We start from the raw sequence: 17,158 nt of genomic DNA, 5'->3' as shown, positions 1-17,158 counted from the left end.
ATGCCAAATTAGCTCACTGAGGCTGGCAGCTCTAGAGCGACATCAACGGACAGGCTGTCAGCAGGTTCTGGATTTCTTGTCCCAATAATGGGAGCCCACACCCTGCTCTTACTTTCAGCCGGTCCAGTTCCAGCTGGTCCCTGGCTGTGGGGGCCAGGCCTGGAGGAGAGCCGGGCATGGAGGTGGGAGAGGATGCGCTGCCCTCGCACTCGCTGAGCTGCCGGGAGAGCTTCATGATGACCTCGTCCTTGGCCTGGATGGTCTCCATCAGCATCCCCAGCTGCTCGCTGAGCTCGCCCACTTTGCTCTTCAGCGTCCTCACTTCCTGCTGAAGACTCTCTTTCTCCTGGTTGAACCTCTCCAGCTGGCTAGTGAGGCCCAGGATCTGGTCATCCTTCTGGTGCAGAAGCCCCAGTGTGTCCTGTGGGACGCCCTCGCAGAGGCGGCTGCTTGTGAAGTACTTGTCATACTGGGAGGACCGCACTGTCTGCTGCAGCAGCCGCACAAGCTCCTGCGAATCAGGGGAGGATGGGGGGGGGGGCAGGGACGGGAGGGGGGAAGCAGAAATTCTGACAACTCTACATAGAGCAACCATTGGTATCTGAGCAAATGTAGAAACTTTACTGGAAATATTTTAATACCCAACTTCCTCTTGAAGGATCTCAAAAATAGAGAAGGAAAAACATTGATTCCATAAAGCCTGTCTGCAGAGAACAATAATAGGAAACAGGAAATAGTGAACAGGCAGACTGCAGTTAGCAATCGTTCCCAGTAAATCTTCACCCGTATTAAAAAATCTGAGCTCTAAATTCATTGACCTGCTGAGGAATTAAGTATAATTAGGTGTGATCCGCTCAAAAGGAAGCTGCTGTTTAACAGGATGTGGAAACTTTTAACAACTGTTCACGGGCTTTGGGCGGAAGCTCCGCTCAGAGAGATTCGATGTCAGGGCAGGAGCGGGCAAGGTGCAGACAACACCCTCCCTGACCCACTCGGAGGGGTCGTCACTCTTGTCAGAATTTCAAACGTCTGTGAACAAACGACCAAGCAGAGCAGCAGTGCCCAGGTCAGTGACCACGGCAACGTACAACCCTTAGGCAAAAAGCACCTTCTGGGAAATAACGGAGTCAGAGAAATATGCAAATTGGGTTTTGCTCTCCTGGTCCCTGGCCTGCTTACATGAGATGAGACAGAAATGCGAGGGAGAAGAATTACCTTCTGGGACTTCCCTGGTGGTCCAGTGGTTAAAAATCCACCTTCCAAGGCAGGGGATGCGGGTTCGATCCCTGGTCGGGGAACGAAGATCCCACGTGCTGCAGGGCAACTAAGCCCGTGCGCCACAACTAGAGGGCCCATGCGCTCTGGAGCCCAGGAGCCACAACTAGAGAGAAGCCCGCGTGCCACAAAGAAGAGCCCACCCACCGCAACTAAGACCTGACGCAGCCATAAATAAATAAATAAATACTTTAAAAAAAAAAAAAAAGAATTACCTTCTGACTGGATAAGTCTTTCCTTAACCTTTCCAGCTCTTCCTGCTGGTTCTGGACCTGCAGCTGCATCTCGGAGGCCGGCCTGCTGGTGTTACCACTGCCCGATGACCCCTCGGCTGAAGGGTCACCACTACTGTGGCGATTTTTGTACGATCCAATCATGTCTTTCAAAGGGCGCTTTCCTTTGTAGGGAATACGTCCAAAATCAAAGGGAAATCCTGAGCCAGTTACTCCTACATAAAAACAAAACCTGTTTAAGTTCAGGCCAAAATTTCCCTTTCAGAAATTCCAGTAAAATGCATTAACATCTCACCTATCATCCTCTAAGGAGTTCTGCAGGCGTCACTCTCTGCTCCTACTTCATTCTTGATAATAACCAAGCTCAAAACCAAAGATGACCTTTCATGTGGTCACTTTTAAAGAAAATTTTCTCTATTTGCTCAATTTTTGCATTAAGACGGACGAAAAAAGTCAGACTGTAAATTAGCACTAATGAGGAATTTATGAAAAAACTGTACTATACCTCTCTCAAGATTCTTTTGTAACGTTAAGTTTATCTTCCAAAAGATCCGCTCTAAGCCTATATGTTCACATCACCATTTTCCTATTTCAGGTACTTTGAGGAACAAAGGAAACAGAGACACAGACCAGCAAAGAACATGATTGCTCCAATTTCCTACAGCATCCTGAAAACAAAGTGTCCCCTCCTCAGGCACCTTAATGAGGACAGGTCCTGCATTTACAAAGTTAGAGGGTAGGACTTAGAGATATACTAGGGATCCCTGGCTGCTTATTTTTTGCTAATCTGTCCTTACTAAAAAAAAAAACAAACCAAAAACCCCCAAATTTTTGTTTTCTTAATTGTAAACACATTTTATTCTCTTCCTGAAAAATGAGTATTTAAAAATATTGAGGGATCCAAATAAATTTTAGTATGAATGGATTCAAATATATATTAAAAATAGAGCAGAGTACATACTATATAGATTCCATTTACATAAATTTAGAAAACAGGCAAAACAAGTCTCTGATGTTAAGGATGCAGGACAGTGGTTTCGGGGGCAGGGGGTGGGAGGTGAGGTAGTGACTGGAAGGGGTTTGGGGATGGAGGCTGACTCCCGTACTGTCCTGTTTCTTCAGGTAAGTGCTGGCTACATGGATATGTTCACTTGGTGAACATCCACTGAGCGATACATTTCTGACTGCGGGACTTTTCCGTATGTATGAAGATGAGCTTACTTCCCATGAATAACATGGATAAGAAGCTGGCAGGCTGATTCTTGGCGCTATTACAGGAAATATCCATGAATCATCAAGATAAAAATCCAGAGACATCTTTGTCCTTCCATGTCTCTCACACAGGCTCCCTCTCAAAGGGATGAGGGGCTGGGCAGAGGCTGAGAAGGCTGCTCCCAGAAGAGAAGCTGCTCTCCAAGGGTGCTGGGAGTTTCTTGCCCTGCCTGAGTCATTAAGCCTCACTGATTCTCCTTCCCAATCTTTCTACGATTCACTCTTCTATTTCATTCCCAGAGTCTCTGGGGAGAAATCAGAGCCAACAATGTTTATCTTCAACGATCCAATTCCCCAGCCCAAAATCCCTGTTCCTCTAGGAGGCAGTCCCAGTTCACAATGAGCCCCTCTCCTGGGTGCCTCCACTGGCTCCACTGGGGTCACGAGGCACGTCACCCCCATCTTCACCACGTCACGCTGGACCATAGGGTTCCACGCTACCGTCCTGTGGATCACAAGCAGACTCCCCACCAAAGCAAGTCATGGTGGTCCTTTCCCACGGGACAGAAAAAATACTTCCTTTAGTAAATATGTGCTCTCGGTAAAGATTTCCTAAAATCCTGCCTCCTCTTCCTGCCAGCTCGTGCTAGAATCAAGCATAAGGCATTTGCTGTTATTTTACATTTAAAACATCAACATTCCCTCAATGGATTTTAGGACCATGATGGATGTCGGACCATGAAGTTGCCTTTGCTTAATGCATCAGGCAAAACGCCGACGGGGAGATGTATGAATAGGTCAGGCTGACACCCTAAATCCTGACTGACCTTAATATCACAAAAAGAAGGAAAACCAGATATGATGTGGTTCCAGATGTGATGCAACTAGACATACACAGCACCCCTAGCCCCCACCCCACCCCAAAATATTCTTGTCATAATTAAAAGTCAACCGTGAATGCAGACAGGCCTCTGCTCTAGCGACAAGTGTACAGGAAATACAGGGACGGAGGAGCATATTCTGTGACCCCGCAGAAACACAATCAGCAAAATCCAGAATGTGGGCAATTCCTTGGCACGGAGACCCTGTTTCTTTGACAAGCATGGAAGGGAAATGGAAGGCAAAAAAAAAAAAACGGAGAGCCGTTCAGACTGAAAGGGACCTAAGAAGACGCACAACTAAACATACTTGGCCTTGAGGCCTCGTTAGTGCCTCATTTGCTCAGACCAAGTGAGAGCAAACATTTATGGAACAACTGGGGAAACAGAAAAGAAGGATTTACTGTAAGTGTTTAGGGAATGATAAAGCTGTGGTTCTTTTAAAGAGTCATCTCTTAGAGATACATACTAAAATGTTTACAGATGCAATGGATTAATATCTAGAATTTACTTTAAAATAACCCAGCTGGTGGTGGGTGCCAGGAGGGGCAGGAGCTTAGAGGAGATACAGAGGAAAGAAGAGAGGCCATAAGTTCAAAACTGTGGAGTATAACACTACATCTTCTACTTTTGTATGCATTAACAAATTTCTATAAATAAGAAGTTTTATTTTTTTTTACATCAGTATTTCTGTAAAGAGCATCATGACTTCTGGATCTTCTATCTCCTGCAAAAGTTTCAGAACCACAGGATTGCACAGTTATTTATTTCTTGTGACATTGCATTTTTAAGCCTTGATGTTTTATTTCCCACAAAGAGAACACAATTCCCATGGGGCCTCACGCTCCCAGCAATACCTGCTGCCAAAGGGTCTCCCACATCACCAGTGGTTAACAGATGGCAGCGGAGAGAATGACAGACAACAGGAGCCACGTCCATACCTTTGTTTCCTTCAGGGACCTGCTTCTTTCTTTCTTCTTGTACCATGGACTCCTCCAGGTCCTTAGGGCTTGGATCTAAAAGCTCCCACTCTTCATTGGTATAAAACACACTCCTCCGACTGTCGTTATGCCCTCTCCCAGGACGAAAAGAAGACATTGAATTTCTTTTGGGAAAAATCAAAAATTTTTTTTAATGGTAAAGCAAAACGTAATGTCATATACATACAATTGGCAAAAACTAAAACCTGATAATAGCAAATGTTGGTAAGGATATGGAGAAATGAGAACTCTCATACACTGCTAGTGAGAGTATAAATGGGAATTATTACCAAGGAGAAAAATTCAGCAACACACAGATAAATTGAAGAGGTTTTTGCCCTAACACCCAGCAACCCAGCATTTCTTAACTTCTTCAACATGTGCACAAGGAGACACAAACAAGAACATCCACTGCAGCACTATTTATATTAGCAAAATCCACCTAACAATCTAAACACCTATTGACAAGAGAATAAACTGTAGCATATTCACATAAATACAATACATCACTTAAAGTGAATTCATTCATTCAACAAATATTAATTGCCTACTATGTGCCAGGCACTGTTCTATGTGTTTGGGATATGCTAGTGAACAAATATTCTTGTCCTTGTGGAATGTTCATTCTATCTAAAGCTACACAGATCATATGGAAAAATATTTTTTAAATGCTGAGTAAGAAAAGAAAGAAAATTGAAGAATGACACGTACAACATGATATTTTTAACTCTTCAAGATAATACTATTAATAGATATAATTTATAGATACATACATATGTAGTAAAACTATTAAAAATCCACATAAGAATGATAATTATGAAATACAGAATACTGGTTACCTCTGTGAAGGGCAAGAAAAGAATGGGATCATGGAGACGAGAGAGGATTTAAACTGTATCTGTAATGTTTTAGTTTGTGTTTTAAAAAGTGCAGCAGAAATACAACAAAATTATATAGTTTAGTAGTGGCTACCCAGGTAATCAATGTTCTATACTCTAAACTTGCCTGTGTGCTAAAATTATTTCATTAAAACTTTTCAAAAATTGGTTGGGATTTCTACCTCCAGTGAAGATGGACTAAGAGGGACTGGATTTACAGTCAACTGAAACAACTGAAAAACTGAACAAAATATAGGAAACAATGATTTTCAGATACTGGGCATCAGGCTGCACAGGACAGTGATCCCTGCAAGGTGGAAAACAAATGAGGTGAGCCCCCTTCCTGCCCAAGCTTACTGCCTGGAGACTTTCCAGGCCATGGTGCAGGCAGGAGGAACCCAAGTGGAGCTCTCCCATGAATTGATAAGACAGAGCTGGGAATCCCAAGACAGGTGGAGTTCACAGGGCACAGTAATGGAGAGAAGAGAGCTGTACAGAGAGCTGCAGAAACATCAGAGGGTTCCCAGATCTCCAGCTGAGTACTATCAGGCTTGGGTGTAAGAAAGCTATCCAAGAATGGGGAAAGAATCTGCTGAGAGGAGCAGAGGGAACCATCCCTGGGGCTCACACATGTCTAGTCCCACTAGCCAGAGTGGAAAACCTCACACGTCATGGGACATCAGGTAGCATACTCAGAAAAAGGTTACTGACATTATCCTTAGACTAAAGGCTGCTCTCATACCACCTAAAAAAGCTTAAAAGTGAACTTCAAAAGTATCAAACTATTTGAGTAAACTACATTCTGAAACAAAGCTTAAGAATGCATGTACAGGAACATACACAAAAATCTGGCACCCAAAAAGGTAAAACTCATAATGTTGGGCATCCAATAAAAAATTATTGGATGCAAAGAAGCAGGAAAATACAACTCATTATAAGGAGAAAAATCAATAAACAGAAACAGACTCAAAAATGACAAATAATAAAATTAGTAGACAAAGATTTTAGAAGTTATTATAACTGTTTCCCCATGTTTGAGAAGCTAGAAGAAAGACTGAACATGTTAAATAGAGATATGGAAGATGCTAAAAAAAAAATCCAAATCAAAATTTCTAGAGATAGAGGAAAACATAGGCAGAACCCTCTTTGACATAAATCGCAGCAATATTTTATTAGATCCGTCTCCTAGAGTAATGGAAAGAGCAAAAATAAACAAATGGAACCTAATTAAACTTAAAATCTTTTACACCGCAAAGGAAACCAGAAATAAAATGAAAAGACAACTTACAGAATGGGAGAAAACATTTGCAAATGATGCAGCCAAGAAGAGATTAATTTTCAAAATATACAAACAGCCTACACAGCTCAATATTTAAAAAAAAAAAACAAAACCCAACACAATCAAAAAAATGGACAGAAGACCTAAATAAGACATTTCTCCAAAGAAGACATATAGAAGGCCAACAGGCATGTGAAAAGATGCTCAACATTGCTAATTATTAGAGAAAGGCAAATCAAAACTACAATGAGGTGTCACCTCACACCAGTCAGAGTGGCCATCATCAAAAAGTCTACAGATAATAAATGCTGGGGGAGGATATGGAGAAAAAGGAACCCTCCTACACTGCTGATGGAAATGTAAGCTGGTTCAGCCACTATGGGGAAAAGTATGCATGTTCCTTCAAAGACTAAAAATCGAGTTACCATACCACTCCTGGGACTATAACCAGAAAAGAAGAAAACTCTAATTCAAAAAGATACATGCACCCCAAAGTTCACTGCAGCACTATTTACAATAGCTAAGACATGCAAGCAACCTAAATGCCTGTCCACAGATGAATGGATAAAAAAGAGGTGGTACACATATACAATGGAACATTAGCCATAGAAAAAAGAATGAAATACTGCCATTTGCAGCAACATGTTTGGACCTAGAGATTACCATACTAAGAAAAGTAACTCAGACAGAGAAAGACAAATATTATATGACATCGCTTATATGCGGAATCAAAGAAACTGACACAAACGAACTTATCTATAAAATAGAAACAGACTCACAGACATAGAAAGCAAAGTTATGGTTACCAAAGGGGGAAGGCGGTGGGGAGGAATAAATTAGGAGTTTGGGATTAACATATACACACTACTATGTATAAAACAGATAAACAGCATGGACCTACTGTACAGCACAGGAAACTATATTCAATATCTTATAACAACCTATAATAGAAAAGAATCTGAAAAAGAATATATAACTGAATCACTCTGCTGTATACCTGAAACTAACATAACACTGTAAATCAACTATACTTCAATTTAAAAAATTCTAGAGATAAAACTAAATCTATGATGAAAATACACTAGATGGGATTAACAGCAGATGAGACACTGCAGAAGGAAAGATTAGTGAACTTGATGGCAGTGCGACAGAAATGATCCAAAATAAAACAAGAGAGAAGAAAGACAAAGGAAGGAAGAATCAACGAGCCATGGGACCATGCTAAGCATGTAATAATGCCAACTGATGTTCAACGAGGGTGCCAAGAAATTCAATGGGGAAAAGACAGTCTTTTCAAAACGTGGTACTACAGTTGGTTATCTGTATGGGAAAAAATGAACTTCAACCCTTACTTCACATAATACATAAAAATTAACTTAAAATATGTAAATGAGTAAGAATTAAAACCATTAAACTTCTGGAAGAACACAGGCAAGAAAATATTTATGACATTGGATTAAGCAAAAATTACCTACAAAGAACACAAAAAAGCATAATCTGTAAAAGAGTAAAGTGATAAAATGAACTTTTATCAAGATGTGAAAGTTTTCCTTTGAAAAATATTTGCAAAACCTATATCTGACAAGAGGCTTACATTCAGAAAATATAAAGAACTCTTACAACTCAAGAGAATAAACAACTCAGCTAAAAAGTGGGTGAAGGACTTGAATAGCAATTTCTCCAAAGACATACAGATGGCCAACAAGCACATGAAAAGATACTCAACGTTATTAATCATCAGGGAAACGCAACTTAAAACCAAAGCGAACCACACCCACCACAATGGCTAAGGTGAAAAATGCTGGCAATGCCAAGTGTTAGAACAACGTGAAGCAACTGCAACAGTCACGCACCGCTAACGGGAAGGCAGAATGGTGCAGCCACCGGGAGGACAGCAGAGCAGTATCTTATCAAGTTGAACATACACCTAACTAAACAGCTCAGCAATCCCAATCCCACATATTTACCCAAAGGAAATGAAAACATGTCTACACGTAGGACTTGGATGCGAATACGCAGAGCAAGCGTTATTCATAACAGCCACAAACTGGATGTAAACCAAAACTCCGTCAATTGGTGAGTGGATAACCAAATTGTGACATATCCATACTTACTGCATGAAAACACTCAACAATATAGATGAGTCTCAAAAAGATGGTGCTAAGTGAAAGAAGACAAATACAAATACAGTATGAGTCCATATGTATGAAATTCTTAAAAATTTCATGCAAAGGGGCATGAGGGAACTTTGTAGCTGGTAGAAATGCTCTATATCTTAATTATGGAGGTGTTTACATGACTACGTATAATTTCTAAACTCCATCAGCTGGTACACCTAACACAGATAAATTATACTTCAGTAAGGTTATTAAAATAAAAAAAAACAGGGACTTCCCTGATGGTGCAGTGGATAAGACTCTGCGCTCCCAATGCAGGGCGCCCGGGGTTCAATTCCTGGTCAGGGGACTAGATCCTGCATACTTACTGCAACTAAGAGTTCACATGCCACAACTAAGGAGCCTGCCTGCCGCAACTAAGGAGCCTGTGAGCTACAACTAAGGAGCCCATGTGCCACAACTAAGGAGTCAGCAAGCTGCAACTAAGGAGCCTGGCGCACCTCAACTAAGGAGTCCACGTGCTGCAACTAAGGAGCCTGTCTGCCACAATTAAGACCCAGCACAACTAACTAAATAAATATTTAAAAGTAAAGAAAGAAACAAAGAGGAGAAAAAAATGTGCATCATTTGGAGTTTCCTGAGGTAGATTAAAGGAAGGGGGGGAAGGTAGCTTCATCTCTAGTATGAATCAGATGACATTCTCATATAAAATAGTCATTTTTCAATGTTTTATGTTTTTGAAAGCATGATTTTTTTTTGCTTTAGTTGAATTCCATTAAAGTGCTTTAAGAATTTAGAAGAATGCAGAGGAATTACTTAATACACTTAAGTTCCCACATTCTAATTGTTTTAACAAGGAGTCACCCAGAACCTGGCAATTATACCTGCTTATATGTTTACACCTGATAAAAGTTTTCTTATGGTTTATCTACTGAGACCAAGAGTGAGTTGGCAAACAAACAATGTAAAACATGTTACATGTGCAATTTATTTCTTAAGTCTCCTCTAGTGCCTGGCAACCATGCTACACATCTTCCCAGACAACTGCATAGAGGAATTCCAGTAAAATCCCCAATATAACCCAATGAGCAATGTTGAAGTAAAGTCAGATTTTATAAAAATTACAGAATTGTGGAGAAAGCTGTTTCAAAATAGTTGCTCAAGAAAAAAAGAAACTTTCACAAATGCTTCATATAGTTTTGCTCGTTTCTTTGATACAATTAGCTGAGTACACTGGAACTGCTACACTATAAAGTTTCACTGGCCCTGCTTATGGCCAGGGTCTCACTGCAGACTTCACTCACATGTGGCATGTTACTACCAACACCATCGATTTGGGGAGTTAAATTCTCCTGGTCATTTGGCTGAGCCTTCAAAGTGTGCTACTCAGCCCTGGTCCTCAAAGGGTGGATGCAGGAAGCAGGAATGAGAGAAGAGGGAACAACAGAACATGCCTGGGGAGAGAGAACGGCGATTTAAATGACTCAGAACTTCCACACACCCTCTTTCTCCCCAACATGGTCTTGCCATTCCTACCTTGTCTTGAGGCCCACCTGCACAAAGGCCATGCTCTCACCTGTGGCTGAGGGACTGAGCCCTGGCTGGGGGAGGTACCACCTGCCACACCTTAGGTGATGAAGAAACCGGATTAGGCTCAAAGCGAAAGCCTCTTTAAGCTGAAACACTATAGAGCCAACCCTTGCTTTAGATCTTATGTGATGAAACCCAATTCTGTGACTGCCACACGGGGGTCAGTAAAGTACACGCTTCTCCAACTGCTCATGCTATCCACTCCGGTGAGCAGAGGCCTCTGCACTGACCAGGTGTCCTGCCCGTGTACTACTTAGAGCTCACAGCCAATTTAAATGGAGTTCTGCTGGCTGATGTTCAAGGCCATTCTCGTACAGTGCTTGCTCTTTAAAGAACCCACCGTCATCTGAAAAACCTTTGAGAGGAACTTCTGTGTCCTTCCGGGCACTGTGCTAGATGCCTGCTGTTTTGCTCAACAAACACTCAGCTATACTGATCTTAAATGAAAAGTCAGAGACCAACAGGCAGCCAAATGTCACCTTGACAGCTGCAGTGTTCAGGCTGCACTTCTAAAAACACACATCAGCAACAACACTGTGCATCAACTACACTCCAATACAAATTTAAAACCCAGCCAACCAAAACCAGCAATCTACGTAATTAATAAGAAAACCTCTGTTTCTAGGTTTACATATTTCAGTTCGATTTCTCCACATACAGTTAAAATGTCCAACTTCATTTTTTTCAACATTCATTTCAACTCTGATCATCCGCTAGAATTTTCGAAGCTGACAGGCTGGAAAACGCCCCATCAAATCCTTCAAAAGCTCACAGCTCTACCAACACCCTGCACAGCCAGGTTTTGGGCTCTACCACTACTTTGTACATGTCCGGAAGACAGGGGCAGAGGAGAGCAGGCTCCCTTCAGGGTGCCCAGTCAGCTCTGTCCCTCCTGACTACAAGCCCCATCAAGAGAAACGAAAAGCGGGGCCGGGGGGGCTCTGACTGGCAACAGCTACCCTAATAAAGATGATGCAGCGTCTCCTCTTGCACAAATCAACTCTTCAGATAGATTCTCACAAGGACACAGAGACACATGTACAAGGATACCAGGACAATGCTATTTGAAATAATTAAAAAAGAAAAAAAAAAAAAGGAGCAATAACCAAACAGGACTTGCAGATGTGATTTTATTAAGAACTTGAGATGAGATTATCCTGGATGATCTGAGAGGGCCCGAAATGTCATCACAAGTGTCCTTATAAGAGGGAGGCAGAGGAAGATATCACCATAAGAAGAGGAGCAGGCGATGTGATCTGGGAGGCAGATTAGAGTGATGTGGCCATGGGCCGAGGAATGCTGGCAGCCACCAGGAGCTGAAAGAGGCCAGGGACACATTCTCACCTGGAGCCTCTGGAAGGAACCAGCCCAGCTGACACCTTGACTTTAGCCCAGTGAGACTGATTTGGACTTCTGCCCTCCAGAACTCTAAGAGAATGAATTTGTGTTGTTTTAACCCACCAAGTTTATGGTAATTTGTCAGCAGCCAGAGCAAACAAATACAACCACTCTCCAATAAGCTACTGCCCTTCAAACCATCGGCTTTCTGCAAGACTACTTTTTGTTACAGTTCATATTTCAACAGGCATTCAAGTTTAGAGCACCATGTCTAAAGTTAAAATATAGTTATTGTTGACATAATGGGAAAGAAATGTCATCAGAAAGGCCCTTTCCAAAATATCCTATACATTTAACATGGATCATGAGTCCACCAATTCTAAAGTCATCAGAACAAACATCTAATAAAATGTGCACTGCCTCAAAAAAAAAAAAAAAAAGAATCAAAGTAAAACTAATCTCATCATAGAATTTCCAGGCAGGTACAGCTCTACCGGCTCCCTGTTACCCAAAGGACAGACACTGCCCAATCCCTTCACCCTGGGCCTCCCAGCCTCTTCAGCAACTCTTCCATCATCACCTCCACTCAGCCCCCTAAGCTCCCAGCACATGAATTTGTGAACTCATGAAACCCTGTTCTGACTTCCAAACCTTTGCATAGGTGAATCTCTGCACTCGCCTTTCCCTTTGGCAGGTCCCACCTCATACTTCAAGTCCTAAGTTAAAACTCACCTTCGCAGCACAGCCTACCCTCCCCAACCTTCCCCCCCACTACCCCCCTCAGCGCACCGGGGGAGGCATGACCTGCTGCGTTTGGCCCTCACTGCACCCTACAGTGCAGCGTGACACAACTCCTTCCCTGCCCATCTGTCTCCCCTGAGGACTGTGAGTACCTCAAAGGCAGGGAGGGACCACCTCTTATCCGCAGGAGCACCCATGGCACAGAGGAGGGGGGAGAGGAAGATGCAACAATGACTGGGGCGGGCGCGGGGGTGGCCACACAGCCAGGGGCAGCCTTCGGAGCAGTGCTTCTCAAACTGTGGGTGGCAACCCCTTAGCAGGCCAGGGGATTGAATTAAAGAGCCATGAAATCAATTTCAAGGGTCACGATGGGAATGTTTTTTAATCCATTGGAAGAGAAAATAGTACTTAGCTTTACTAGATGTAACAGTTAAAATTGTATGAAATTTCTGTTTGTTTTGTGTGCCTACAAACAGTATGCATTTATATATGAATGTATATTATTTGCTGTGGATTTCCAGTCAAAAAGGTGAACAACACTTCATTAGAAAGAAACCCCTTCCCAAGAGGCCAAACAGAAAAGATGGCACCTAAGGAACTGCAGCCCCTGCCAAGAGGGTGTGGACAGTACCACCCACACGTGTGCACACGGTGAGGACAGACAAACCCCGAGCAGCAAGAACAGAGTATTTCTGCCCTGGGAAGGGTAGTGAGCCCTTCACTCATCATTCCTTCCTCAAGCAGGCTCCAGACACCCACCACGTGCCACGTACCATGTGAGGTGCTGGGGATACACCTGGTCAGGACAGACAGGGTCCCTGCCCCCCATGGAATCCCCAGCCCCATCAGGGAGGTAGACCACAGAGAAGAACACAAAGAAACACAATAATTACAAGTGGTAGTAAGGGCTGCAAAAGAAAAGCACAGGGGTGGGTGGAACGAGGCTCCCCTGAAGGGTGACCAGGAGTCACCAGGAGGAGAGAGCCCTCCCAGCAAAAGGTCAGCTTGAGGCAGGGCCTGTAGGGAAGGCAGTGCGTTTGAAGAACTGAAAGAGGCCAAGCAGACCTGAGACAGGGGAGATGAGCCCACTGGCCCCCTAAGGCCACGTTCAGCAGCATGCCCTGTGGCCTAAGGCAATGAGATGCCTCCTGAAAGACTTGAACTAGTGGCAAGAACTGATTCGAGTCACTGAGAGTAGGGTCCCTGCCACAGGTGGGCCCAGGACTGGCAGACGGTACAGGGTGCAGGCAGCTTCCCCTTCCCAGCTCCCATCTCCAAATACGACGGCAGACATGGGCCAATCACTCCCTTCCTCGGTGGCCCTGAACAAGGCACCAGAGTTCTCTGTGCCTGTTTCGCATGCTGAGTAGGATAACCACACATCCCAGCCAGGGTTATGAGCCAAAGCCACTGCTCCTCTCAAGAATGCAGCGATTTTCATGGAGCAGTGTCACGCAGCCATGGCCCTTCTGATTCGTGGGCCCCCAGAAGTGTGTGGCCAGTGGAGGTGGAGAGGACTGCTGGGGCAGAGCTGCTGAGCACAACTGCCGCTCCCCAGGGAGCTGTCGGAGATGACTGGGTGCTAATTCAGCAAGGCGCAAGCAGCCCAGCCAACTCCCATGACCACTGAAACTCCATCAGCCAGGCAGCTGGTCACCTTTCTCTGTGGTTCCCTCTCTAGGAGGCTTGGCTATAAAACATCAGCACAGGGCAGTAGCATGACTAAATTCTTTCCTGGTACAGACAGAGCTGTGCCTTACAAGGAAAACCACAAATAAATACCATGCTACAGGTACTGGGCATGAATGACTTCCCCAAATTCACCAACTATCCACCGGCTTTGTCTGGGCTGGACCCTCTGCTACAAACTGGGGGTAAGCCACCAGGCATGGTTCCAGCCAGCAAAACCAGAACAGTCTCCTAAGAACACCAGCCATGCACACAAATAACTGTATCTACCTGGCCTGAGGGGTCAAGAGGGAAGCAAAAAAAACAAAGGGTCAGAGCAGGGCAGCGGCTAGCAGAGGCAAGCCCAGAAGGATAAGCACACCATCCCAGTCAGCCCAGGCTTCACACCCATCCTCTAGAAAGGCACCCTCTACTTTGTTTATGGATAATAAAGATCCACTTCACTTACTGGCTCGATGGAGGCAGGATAACAACAGTGGCAGCAATACCAGCAGGACTGGATAGTGTAACCACTCTTTACTGAGCACTTACAATGAGCCAGACACTGAACGAAGCAGTTCTTATTTATGACCTTAACGCTCACACCCACCCAACAGGGAAGGGTATTCATACATACACACACACACACTCACACGCCAATTTACTAACGGAGAATACAGAGCTCAGAAAAGTTAAGTTACTGGCTCACCATCACACAGCAGGGCTGTGATTTCAAAACCCAGGCTGACTACAAAAAGCACTAGCCACTGCGTGACCCCACTCCTAAAAGAGGTAGAGCTAGACCCTGGGAGCTGCGGGTGTCAGGCACAGCTGAGCACCCGGCAGTGGACTCACAGGCCAGGCCCACAGAACCACAGGGCAACGCTCACTGCCGTCACATAACCTGCAGCACGGCTGCAGCCTAAGCACACCTCCCACGCACACCCATCCTGCTCAAACTCTGCACGGGCTCCACGGCACACCTCACTCTCCCACCCCCAAGCACGCACACTCACCCATGGACCAGCCAGAACCGCACACGAGAGCTAATGCTTTTACCTGAAGTGATCTGGACTGTTAGTAGATTAATGAAAATGTTGGTTAAAGCAGGAAATCATTTAACAGTAAACTTAAACACATGTACCTACAAAGGCACAAGTAAGTGTGCACTGGTGTGCCAGCCTCCTAATGTAGGCCAGCCAAGGCTTCTTCTTGAGTCTGCTGACCACAGTTCCCTGGTATTTTTTTTTTAATAAATCACACCCATAAGACATCATCTAACTTTTCCAAATTTGTTTTGCTTCTTTTTAAAAAGTAGAATAGGAGCTTACAGTTATGAAACAATCTAAGTATAGAATCTTTACGGGTTTTGAACAATTTTTTTTTCTCCTATCTTTCACAACTGTGTCACCCACATCCTGGCAATTTTTAGTGACTCACCTTTATCAAGTTTCCCCCAAGCGTTCAACTTACTTTTCACAGAAAAAAAAGATTCATTTTAATATGTTATGGGTTTACTAAGTATTTCACTGAATTATATAATTATAATAAGTACAACAGGCACTAACTAACTAGGAACAAAGCCATCTGACTCTTGGTAAGTTTGCAGCTGGCTGGTGGGAGCAGAGGCACAGGGTGTCCCTGCAGTAGCCCATTATTCTCGTGCAGTCATTGTGGACCATGGCTCTACAGAGGGAATTTAAAATGCCAGTTATACAGGGGAGCTGGTGGAATGGAAGCTGGTTAACAGAGTTTCAACTGTATTAATAAAATAAAAGCATAGCAGACAAGCATTCAATTATCCCTTAAGCCATGACCACACTCTAATTAAAACACATAAAATATATGTAATTTTGAGCCATTAACTTATTTTTTAAAAAATACTTATTTATCTATTTGGCTGTAGCAAGTCTTAGTTGCAGAATGTGGGCTCTTTTAGTTGCAGCATGTGGGATCTAGTTCCCTGACCAGGGATCAAACCTGGGTCCCCTGCACTGGAAGCTCAGAGTCTTAACCACTGGACTGCCAGGGAAGTCCTGAGCCATTACTTTATAATATAGAAATATTATTTTAGGGACTTCCCTGGTGGCTAAGTGGTTAAGAATCCACCTGCCAGTGCAGGGGACACAGGTTCAATCCCTGGGCCAGGAAGATCCCACATGCCTCGGAGCAATTAAACCCATGTGCCACAACTACTGAGCCTGAGCTACAGAGCCTGGGAGCCACAACTACTGAGCTCACCCACCACAACTACTGAAGCCCATGCGCCTAGAGCCTGTGCTCCACAACAAGAGAAGCCACTGGATTGAGAAGCCCGCACAGCGCAATGACAAGTAGCCCCCCACTCGCCACAAGTAGAGAAAGCCACGGACAACAACGAAGACCCAACGCAGCCAAAATGGGTAAATAAATAAATAAATCTTTAAAAAAAAAGAAATATTGTTTTAATATTTCTATGGTCATTAAAATCTCTCTATGCACCTAAAGTATTTTATTTAAACCTTTGCCATAAGTAAAATAAAAAAACAAAAAACAAAAATAAAAATCATAAATGCCTAAGATCCATATGCCAATGAATAAACCTCAGGGTTTCTGCAGAAAGTGGCCCCTGGGCCTCCGTGGGGGACGGCTTTGCCATGAGCTGCGTCTCCCCCAACTATCTTCCTCGACGATGGCAACAACTAACCCTCGTCTAGTCCTTAGTGAGGGTCAGGTGCTGCCCCAAGTGGCTCATACGCATTACGTTCTCAACATCATGCTGATCTCCCAACGTACGTGTGATTATTGCCCCGCTTGACAAGGGACACTTAAGTAATCTGCCGAAGTTATCCAGCTTCCAAGTCGTAGAGCTGGGAACCGAACTCGGATACCTGGCTCTTAATCACTGGGCTACAGTGAGAAGGCACAGCTGACAGAAGATAACTCCTAGTGACCTTTAACCCTGAACGTCAACTGTCAGTTGTTACAAG

The 17,158-nt window shown here is 43.8% G+C and overlaps 1 protein-coding gene across 2 annotated transcripts in view; it reads right to left on the bottom strand.

Moving 5' to 3' along the window:
- TBC1D2B (TBC1 domain family member 2B) overlaps positions 1–17,158 on the bottom strand; it is an 84,070-nt gene that overhangs the window by 29,076 nt on the left and 37,836 nt on the right. For both annotated transcript variants that reach the window (XM_057723561.1, XM_057723560.1), the window contains exons 4-6: positions 4,540–4,703; positions 1,491–1,723; positions 113–511 (exon numbers count right to left, since the gene is read on the bottom strand). In XM_057723561.1, coding sequence (XP_057579544.1) covers positions 113–511; positions 1,491–1,723; positions 4,540–4,703 — 796 coding nt within the window. The remainder of the gene's footprint in view (positions 1–112; positions 512–1,490; positions 1,724–4,539; positions 4,704–17,158) is intronic.

The sequence above is a fragment of the Hippopotamus amphibius genome, chromosome 2 (genome assembly GCF_030028045.1).
Source record: "Hippopotamus amphibius kiboko isolate mHipAmp2 chromosome 2, mHipAmp2.hap2, whole genome shotgun sequence".
Classification (NCBI taxonomy): domain Eukaryota; kingdom Metazoa; phylum Chordata; class Mammalia; order Artiodactyla; family Hippopotamidae; genus Hippopotamus; species Hippopotamus amphibius.
The sequence above is the reverse complement of the archived record's forward strand: the minus strand, read 5'-3'. Positions and strand labels throughout refer to the sequence as shown.